Source organism: Cryptotermes secundus, unplaced genomic scaffold, assembly GCF_002891405.2.
Source record: "Cryptotermes secundus unplaced genomic scaffold, Csec_1.0 scaffold162, whole genome shotgun sequence".
Classification (NCBI taxonomy): Eukaryota; Metazoa; Arthropoda; class Insecta; order Blattodea; family Kalotermitidae; genus Cryptotermes; species Cryptotermes secundus.
The window spans coordinates 1,633,580-1,644,533 of NW_019739943.1; the positions used below are offsets into that span (position 1 = coordinate 1,633,580).

The 10,954-nt window shown below is 38.1% G+C and overlaps 1 protein-coding gene across 1 annotated transcript in view; it reads left to right on the forward strand.

The window, feature by feature from the left end:
* Positions 1–10,954, forward strand: part of LOC111872049 (uncharacterized protein KIAA2026) — an 87,720-nt gene that overhangs the window by 46,177 nt on the left and 30,589 nt on the right. The window contains exons 2-5 of the mRNA XM_023865547.2: positions 2,963–3,113; positions 6,150–6,265; positions 8,112–8,280; positions 10,109–10,173. Coding sequence (XP_023721315.1) covers positions 2,995–3,113; positions 6,150–6,265; positions 8,112–8,280; positions 10,109–10,173 — 469 coding nt within the window. The 5' untranslated portion in view covers positions 2,963–2,994. The remainder of the gene's footprint in view (positions 1–2,962; positions 3,114–6,149; positions 6,266–8,111; positions 8,281–10,108; positions 10,174–10,954) is intronic.

A 10,954-nucleotide genomic window follows, 5' to 3' on the forward strand; every position in this document is an offset into this window, starting at 1 on the left:
GTCTGCAGCAGATCGATGGTTGCATTTAAAGACTATAACTAGTACTTTATTTGAATTATGTTAGTAGTTCATGCACGAATAATTTCTGATCATTTGCTAATACACTGGATTTTGACCATTACAACTATTTGTAAAATAACTTAGTATATCAACCAATGTCTAGGCCTTCCTAGTGGTCTGTTCCCTTCTGGCTTTCCCACTAAAACCCCATGTGCATACGTCGTCTCCCCAAGCTTCAGCACTAGATAGTCGTGAAATGCAGGTTTCTCACCCCATTCGCCTTATCCCTTGAGAGAAAGCCGCTGTCACCCACTGGATTGGCACTGGGTAGATGAGTAGAGGAAATATGACAAACATCGAATGAACACGTTTCATCTCTGGGCATTACTGTCCGAATTTCTCAGCAGTTAGACATTAAAATAAATAATACGTGTATGCCTCTACTAGTTAAATTTTACACAGTAATGCAAAACTTCATTTGCAGAGATATTTGTGAAGATGGAAACAAGGTGTTCATTTACCAAACTGTGTGGTATCACATTGCAGAAGACCATAATCTTGATAATACTATTAGAGTCATAAATCTCACAAATTTGTGCTGGAATTTCAGAAGTTGCCAGCCCATATCTCCAGAGATAGGGGCTAGCTCTATCTATTGGACCCAACTGAGTAGGTTTTACCTGAGGATGGGGACAGAATCTAGTCTCTGAAACGTTGTGTTTTCAAAAAGAAACAGGACGGTTTTTAGAAAATATACAAGATGATGGATAATGTCCAAAAACATAATACTTATAGAGTGTCAGGTTACATGCAGATAGAATTTGTGGAAACAAGGATTTGTAAACTGCTCTCACACATTTTCAGTAGTTACCAGAAGTGTGATATATTTAGTATTTGTATTCAGCCCCTAACAGAAATGAAAACGAGGAATTAATTAAATAATTTTCCTGGAGATTAAAGCGCGGCCGGCGCGTAAGACTGACCACCTTACCGCCATCTTTGAGCCGATTGTCTAGTTAATGTGGGACCCTTGACGTCTCACAACCCTATGGGCCTTCACGGCCTGTTACAGGGATAGCTTTACTTTTTACTTTTATGTGTATTATGTATTCTGACGTAAGACAGAAATGCCTTATTTGGTTATTTTTAGTACTGTCAGTATACATAGTATAAAGTCGGCTGTAGGATGATTAATGAATGTGGACCAGTTGTAATGAAAGTTGGAAGGAGGAAACAGAAGTACTTAGAGAAAACTCACCCAGTGCCATTTTGTCCACTTCAAATCCCACACGACCTGACCTGGGATGAAACTCAGGCTACCGCAATTTGGTTGTTTTAAATATACAGAAAGTGTACATTCTATTTGTATAGGAAAAAGATAAGATAAAATACAAAATATAATATATATATGTTCTTATTCTTTATTACTGTGATTTTATCACACAAGAATGGCAGTAAAATTAAGCTCTTCAAGTCTCTGATGTTAAGATGTCTTTCTTTAATGTAAAGGTAAGGTAAAACTTAAAGCTATCCCTGTACAAGGCCAGAAAGGCCCATAGGGTTGTGAGACGTTGAGGCTCCCACATTTTCTCTAGACAGTCAGCTCACAGATGGCGGTAAGGTTGTCATCCTTATGCGACAGCCTCCCTTTACCCCCCAGGAAGATTCCTGGTACTCATTTCAGTTAGAGGCTGAGTTGGCCCCAGGACCATAGTGAGGTTGAAGGATTAGGTAAATTGAAAAAATCCACGTCATTGGGACTTGAACCAGTTTCCTTTAACATAAAAATAAATTTCACAACATTTGAAATTTTTATAAAAGTTTTAAATATTATATAAATGCCATGCAGTATTAAGTTACTTCTTCTGATTCTCTGCTGCATTTTAGTAAGGAGAGATGCTAAGATTTTATTTAATTTATCAATTTCCCCCTTTTTCCAGTGTGTCTTTGGAGCTTGACAGTAAATTAATTTTAGAGATTGTCTTGTCATAGTGCAGCAGCCTAAGAAATATTCTGCTGCTACCAGACTATGTAAAGGGATTTTCTTTATGTGATTGTTCTGTTTACCTCTTAATGGGATACCCCAGCATATATTCTTCATGACTCAAAAAGGACAACTACAACTTAGGCCACAAAACCTCATATCAAACACAGCCTCTTTTACATCGTCCATGATGTGTAATGTAATGCTTTTTGTATGTCTGTTATAGACATTGATACATGTACTTTATTTCTGTTCGTAACCAGTAATGTTTTACTGGTCACTGTTGTATGATTAATGGGTGAAGTGCCTGCATTTAGGCCACAAAACCTCATATCAAACACAGCCTCTTTTACATCGTCCATGATGTGTAATGTAATGCTTTTTGTATGTCTGTTATAGACATTGATACATGTACTTTATTTCTGTTCGTAACCAGTAATGTTTTACTGGTCACTGTTGTATGATTAATGGGTGAAGTGCCTGCATATATGATTCTTTTGCTTATTGTAGATATTATATGGACTAGGTTTTATTTCAGACTAGCTTTTAAGAGATGGACTCTTCGAACCAGTTGTGATTTTTTTAAGAGGCTGTGTGAGAAGCAGATGAATTAGTACCAATAACATCTTTGTTGGCTCTAAAGGGTTCTGATGATGGTGTGTAAAACTTGAAATTACTGGATTTTTGGACTTTGGTCATTGTCCAGTATCCTAAAAAACTGGAGAACACAACATTTCAGAAACTGAATCTGTTTCCATCCTGAGGTGAGAGGAGAGAGACATGTACTCTTACTCTCTCTAAGGGACCCAACAGAGTAGGTGTCTCCCCCCTCACCTGAGAATGAAAACATATCTAGTTTCCAAAACATGTTGTTTAATTCTTTAGAATACCAGATGATGGACGAAGTCCAAAGACCCAGTAATTGTGAAAATCCTTGTTATCATTGTTTGTAATTCTGCATTTCTTCTTTTCCTGCAGTTTGTTAGACACATGTAAGTCGGAAAGTAATCATGTGTGACGATCCTCCATACACTCCAGTGAGTTGCGGCAGAAACCGCAAGGGGCAGTCTAAGAGAGAAGATGCTCCTGATCTGGAGTGTACTACTCCAGAACTTTCTCAAGGATACAGGTTAGACCCATAGTTCTTTGAAATGTTGTAAGTGCAACTGTGCTAACAAGTGAGGTGCAATGTGCTGATCCAAAGTTGCACATTGTCAGGTGAATGTTCAGATTACAGTGACCCACTGGTGTGGGGTGTTTCACAGCTGTGGGTAGCTTGTAGGGAGGCTTTGAGGGCAGAATAATTTTCCCATAAAACAGCCTAAAACTGGAAATGTTTGTTTTGCTACTTAGAGACAATTCATCAGAAACTGCTTCACCACATTTCCTGTCTTGTTTCAATCACTTAAGTTAATGACTTGCAGTAACATAGATCTTGCACAGTTTCTAAGTGGTCCTGAAATGATACTGCATATACAGTTCGTGATTTTGCTCACAGTTTTTCTGCCATCTGTCAGAGATAGAACAAGGCATCACATTCGTTCTCCAATAGCTGGAAAGGTGCTGATTTATCACTTGCTGTCTAGAGAATGCAACTTATTAGGCACATTTGCAGCTCTGTGCAGAGCTTATTAAATTTGCTATGTCCATCGATCTGGGCATGTAAGGCTGACAGTCTCACCTCTATCTGTGAGCCAATGGTATAGACAATGTGGGAACCCCAGTGTCTCACAATCCTAATGGGCTCCCTAACCTGTTTACCTTTATCATCCATCTGTATGCATGAAATAATTTAAGAACCGCTCATAAAGTTTTTCATCAGATTTGATATTGGATTAATAAAGTTAATCAGCACATTCCAATTTGTGTTAAAATTTGATGAAAATAACGGATGCCTTATATGAAGACCTACATGAGTTTTTGCATATCTCGCTAAATGTATTTATTTAGAGTTAAAATGTTCTGAGCAAAAATTGCACAGAAAAATTAAAATTTTATATTCAGTACACTTTTCCCATAAGTATGAACTGGAATAGCTCAGTCCATATAGTGACATGTTATGGGCTGGAGAGATGGTGTTCGATTCTCTGTTGAGGTAAGATTTTTCTATTCTCCATAGCTTCCATACCAGCCCTGGGACCCACCCTGCCTCCTATCCATTGGGTACCGGGGGTGATTTCATCGGGTGTGAAGTGGCCGGGGCATGAAGCTGGCCACTCACCTCCATCCAGTGCTGAAGTTAAGAGTGGTGTGGAGATGTATCTACACTTTCTGTAGATGCCTTCATAGCATAGTCCTTACTTAATTAAAGACAAGAAAAACTATCTTTTTACCTTTACCATAAGTATTACAGCATGATTCTCAAATTGTGGGTCGTGACCAAGTCAAAGGAGGGATGTAATGTCTCAAAACTCATTTAAAATATAGTCATGTCTGTGTACAGTTTTGGCAAGTCAGTAAACAGGTTTTAATATATGTACTTTTGAAATATGAGGCTGCAGCATTTCGTGAATTTATTCATAATTATATAGGAACATTTTATAAATACTATACTCTAGATGTAGAGAGGTTGTGAAACTGCAGAATTGTGTATAACTGCACTTTTTGCTGTTTAGCAGTGATGGGGCGAGGGTAAATTTATATATTATTGTAGGGGTAGTGGTTTTACAAAGTTTGAGAACCTCTGTCTTAATGTTTTTTGAGATGGTTAAGTGGAATGGGAACTGTATGTACCTTAAACACAAGCAAATATTACCAAAACCTCTTATTCTTTGATAATTTTGTGAAGCCTCCTCTCATCTGAATTCATACGCCTGCAGATATGTAAATATATATTTAATTAAACTATAATTGATCATATGAGGTCATCGGATTTTTTCAATTTACCTAATCCTTCCAGCCGCATTATGGCCCTGGGGTCGACTCAGCCTCTAACAGAAATGAGTACCAGGAATATTCTTGGGGTAAAGGGTGGCCGGTGCGTAAGGCTGACAACCTCACTGCCGTCTATGAGCCAGTTGTCTAGAGAAATGTGGGAGCCTCAACATCTCACAACCCTATGGGCCTCCATGGCCTGTTACAGGGTACTTCTTTTTTAAAGTATAGTGCATACCTGAGTAGCATGAATGAAAGACCACAAAAGGGAATCCTGGTTAAACTTATATAGCACTGAAATCAGATTATTTTATTCTTTTAATGTCATGTTCTATTACAGTATGAGTCTGAAGCATATGTTTAACAGTTTCTATGTATTTAATTTTCTGTTAGTATGTGTTCTTTTCCATTTCTTCACACTTCAAAATAACGTCTAGAGAAACATCAACACTACTGTACTACCTTTTGAATAATGATCATAACTAAAAGTGTTGTAAGAGTACCACATAGTCTCAAACTTCAGAAAGAGTCAGTAGTCACCATTTTGAAGTAATATTTTCAACGGGCAAGGAAACCCACTGTCATGTGTGACTCATGTGGAAACAATTTAAGAAAAATGTCACATGCAATCTTAAGTTGCTACTAAATTCACTTAGTGGGGGGTGGAGTCCAACTGGGTCCACTTGGCACGGTGGCTACTGATTGTCCTGTTGTACCTGCCCTGGGTGATTATGATGATGGAGAATTTGGTGGAATGAAAATTACCAGGGGAAACTGAAGCACTCGGAGAAAACCCACCACAGCTCCACTCTGTCCACCACAAATCCCACTTTAGCTATGGCACAACCATCAAGTTGTTACTAACTGAGATCTCAGTGTACCAGGTTAAGTGAAAATTGACTGCTGCAGAAATATTTGTTGGTGTTGTGGGGTTTACTCATAACACTATGGTGACCTTAACTATGTGTAACAGGAATTTGAAGGTGGCACAGAATGATCAGGGATAAAGTGGCAGCATGAAATTTGTAATATATACACACAAAGATTCTAATAGAACTTGCAAATCATAGCTACCGGAATGGCACATTTAAAATGGTCACTTCCATAACATTGTGGATGACATGAACCATATGAGAATGATAGTGCGGCTGCTTGGGTAGAAATAAGATTTATCATAAAGTGACCAATTTTATATTTACACTAACTACCAGGTCTTTCATATTCACTCTTTGGGTGTTGATTAGAATATAAGTTCTGTTATACTTTAATTTGTGTGTTGTACTACTTACAGGATATTGCAGGGTATAATTGGAATTAGCAAATTCTTCCTTGAAGAACCAGACCACAGAGAGAAAGGAATGCATGATTATTATGATGTTATTTCCAAACCAATGTGGTTCAGGAAAAGTGAGTATTGCCTTTGTTACACTACAGTTTTACAAGAATGCGTTTTGTATGCTTTCATCTTTTTTGGGGTTTCTTCTGTTGTCTGAGGTTTGCCCTGAACTGCAGTGTTTGCTGATGTGTTGGAAAACCTTCAGTATTCACTGCAGCATATTGCAAGAAACAAAAGCCATACATTGAATTCCAGATGTAAAAGCCTAAGGAAAAGCATGCATTTTGTCCCCATTAGTGTATTTGTAATGGCGCAAGGGTTATGTACAAGTAGATATGTTTTTTGGGGTAAATTTGGAATAAGTGTATCTAGACTTTAAGATTAAGAAATAGAAATAATGAAACGTACCAGGAAGCTTGGGTTTGCAAAGAAGTGTAACAGGCTATAGCTTAGTAATCAGAATGTTAGCACGGCAGCGTAATAACGCTGACATTGAGGAAGAAGCTATATGAAGTGGGTCATAAAAGAACTATGGCATGAGGAAAACGCTGAGTCGGAGAGGGTGGTAGACCTGAAAGAGTCAACCCCCTTTCGATAAACAGCCAATGAGTGGGCCACACCGACCCAAAATCACGTCAGAATGGGCGGGCCAATACACCCCGGAACCCCGCGAGTCAGTAAAAAGAGGGTACATAAACTATAGAGGAATCAATCAAAAAACTTTTTAATATCATTAATTAATACAGAGTTCAGCCAAAGGCTCTCGCCGAGAGGGTGATGGCGAGCGCCTGTTTCCTCAGCTCATGTAAGTAGACTTACCTCATATAAGCCATGAACATTAATGTTGATAATATTAAAGTGCAAACCCCAGGGAGAGAAAGTGAAGACTAGATGGACTAGGTTTACTGAGAAAGAGAGATAGAGGTATTGAGTAACCAATATCAGGGTGAGGGGATGGAACTAATGTGTGTACTATAGGGTTATAACCAAATGTAATGCGAACCGACAAACGTCGGCAAAGTGTGTATATATATTATGTATATAGCGACATAGGTGAATAGAGTAGGATAGAAATGCGCTGTGATGTTAATTGAACTTAGCCTCCCCTCAAGTGTTACCCTCTTCCCTGACGACTCCAGCACCTCCCGAAGCTTCGGCGAATTGCGAGTTAAAGCCAGAGTTTACTGGAGTTTTCTTGACAACAAGATGGTGGCAGCATACTAAACCTGGTGACAGAGCGGGACACTTCCACGCCCCCTGTCACCATGGCATAACAGTATTTAAGGATTTTTGCTAGTTCCATGGGATTTCCCTTACAGAACTGAAATTTGTGCTATAGTATACCAATTTTTAATATTATTATTGATATCACTGAAGCTATTTGACTTTCCGAAGCATGAAATTACCAAGACAACATAGAACAGATGTGATATATGTGCAAATATAAACAACAAAAAGAAACTCCTTGGTTTTAGTCCACAAGTGAACCTGGTCTAGAAAACCGAAATTAACGGCTGTGGGGATTCGTTGTGCTGACCACATGGCACCTTCTATCCACTAAAGTTTGGCACTAACTTCACCGACAAGCAGCAGTCACTCAGTCGGTCAGTCAGTGAAAATATAAAACAAATAAAAATTAGTGCATTTTCCATTGTGTCTTGAAGTGACATTGTAATCTATTCTACATTTAAGTCATTGAAACACAATAAAATTAAATCTGATCTGTCATGCTTACTGCTTAAAAAGACAGTGTATATAATGCACCTAAAGTAACTTAGACATTTGGCATCAGGGTGTCCACATGTTACTGAGAACATGGAGGGACAGTTTAATACAATGAACTGAATGTTGAAAGTAATTTTCCCTGTACAATATTTGAGAACCTTGAGTGAATAATGCGCTATCTTTATATTTCAGTACAGCAGAAGTTTGCCAGTGGGGAGTATAGCAATATATCTGAGTTTATAAAGGATGTTAGGTGTTTGCTGTTAAATTGCTACACCTACTTTGGCCCACATGACGTTCACACCAAAAGGGCTCTAAAAGTAGAACAGGTTTTGGAACAAAAAATTGCCCTACTTCCTGCGTGAGTATTAACAATCTTATTTCATGAGAGAAGCCACTGATACCATGTGCTCATCTGTCTTTTCATTTGGTGTGTTGCTTGTTTGTGAATGTACCTGTCCCTACATACTCTGTTATTGTGTATTGAAATTCTCTGGAAAAAATATGACAGAAAATATTACTAAACTTTGTATGACTTTCTGAATGCAGCAGATTAATAGTTGCCAAGTAATTTTGAATAGTATGAGAAATTAGAAATAAATTAACATAATTTTCCCATAACAGAGTTTCATTACAGAGATCTCCAGTGGATTTCAGGCATTATCTTCATTGTTATCTCCAGTACATACATTCACCCTTTGATCTCGGACTGTAACTCCTGCATTTCAGTGTTTGAATTCTTACATTGTTTACTGTTACATTTGTTTGCACTTGAGCTGTAGACTTGAAATGATAGGAGTATAAGAAGCCTTTGACAGTTTTTCCCATATTTTTATGTCATATCTTTTTGAAAACATATACACACAAAAATGTTTTCACATAGTGGTACTGTGCTGTTCTGAATAGGCTGAAGCAGTTGTCAAATACTGTGGGTAGATGTCATTGGTGTGCAGAGGAACACTGGATGTTCCCTATTCTTCTGTTAGTGAAACCCTTTGCTTAGCACATATTTTTTATTAATCTCTCACTATGTAAATGTCAAAGTTGGTTGGTTAGTTGGTTTCCAATGGCTGCATTTGGGATCATTTAACCCATTTTGCTTCTTGCTTGCCATAGGGAGCTCTCAAGTTTTTGCTTTGTTGCATCTTGAAGAAGTTTGCACTTTCCTTTTGGGAAGCTTTATCAGGTTTGTTGCTCATTTTGCACTACCCAGGGGACACATATGACTTCAGGCATGTCACGGATGCGAGCAACTTTGTCCCCTGTAAATGTCAAAGTTGTACCTTAAAATAAACCATAAGTGCTTCCAGACTTCACATTTAATTTCCTGTAATAATTCTACCATCTGTTTATAACCTCAAAAAAATCCACACCAAAAATTTTGGTTGTTAAATTTTTGGATCAAACATGGCAGTATGATGTATACAAAACTGTTTACTTTCATTCATAACTCGTGGGAAATGTGTCATACTAAGTTTTTATAATAAAATTGAATATAAGGCATGCAGAAACCTGGAGGTAAACATTTGCATTTTTCTTTATTTTGAAAAAAAAAGTAGGTTTATGAAATCACCCAGCTTCCTGTGTGTGTATTCCCCCCTAACAACTTTTGGATACCTGAACCAATCTTCATAAAACTTAGTATGCATATCATGGGACCTGGGCACATCTCTTTGGCTTACGTAAATCCATCAAATCAGTAATACCAACATTACAGCCTTTGTCACTTTGCTGAGACAAAACCTTAACATTGCTTTAATGCCTGTACCAATCTCAGTGAAACTTGGTATGTGTATCATTCCACCTGGGCCTGTCAGAACAGCACACTGCATAAATCCATTACATCAGTAATACCAACATTACATCCTTTAAAATTACTAAGGTAAAACCTTTATATTGCTTCAATGCATGTACCAGTCTTCATGAAACTTGGTATGTATATCATGCCACATACATACTAAAGGTTTCTTTCTACTTTATCAAACATTCAAATTGTAGTGAGAGTAAAGTAGGCAACCAGCTCATCATACAAATTCTTGTTTTTCATTCACAGGTATAAAATGGCCCATGTTTTTTAATGAAATAAAATTTGAGAACTTTATCTTGTAATTGGTCAAATGTGGCATTTCATAGGTACAGATGTGCTATCCGATGCAGACTATAAGCATTATGTTGTTTTCTTTTTGCAGGGATTTGCGCGCACAGTGTTCATTGGAATCTACGCATGATATTGAGAATGCAGAGCCAATGAAATGTATGTGTTTCAATTTAGACAGTCATAATACAGGATAATTTATTAAAAATTGAGATTTTCTAATATTTTTTCATTAAGGAACTTAACAGGCATAATATAGCTATAGCGTCCATTAGCTGTTGCAGAATATACAGAAGTATTGTTTGTTTACTGCATTTGTGATAATGCTTTAATGTCCACAGAAATAATATAGGATTTATAGCATTCTTATTGTGGTATATGCACAGTCCTAAACATTTATTAATTTTTTAATTTTTCTTTTAATTCGTTTAGTGGGGAGTGGAGTCCAACTGGGTCCACTCGGCACAGCGGCCACTAATTGGCCTATTGTAGCCTGCCCTGGGTGATTATGATGATGGAGAATTTGATGGAATGAAGATTGGCAGGAAAAACCGATGTACTCCGAGAAAACCTGCCACAGCTCCACTTTGTCCACCACAAATCCCATTTTACCAGCCCTGGGATCGAACCCAGGCCGCCTAGGTGGGAAGCCAGCGACTAACCACTTGAGCTATGGCATGGCCTTAATCATTTATCATCATAAATTTGTACAGGAATTTGTATATTTTACCCCTTTGAGCCGCCCTTCCTCCTCTTCGAAGACAACCACGCTCTGCTACCAATTGTTGAGCCGCTTCGAAGACAACCGGAGCTCACAATCGACTGTTTGTCTCGTGGTGTTCCAATGCCTCCCCAAAGTGGAAGGGGATCTCAAGGGAGGAACCGAGAGGGTTAACTGGCATAGGCGTTGGGCAGTACAAGTATTTCAGCAGAGTACAAG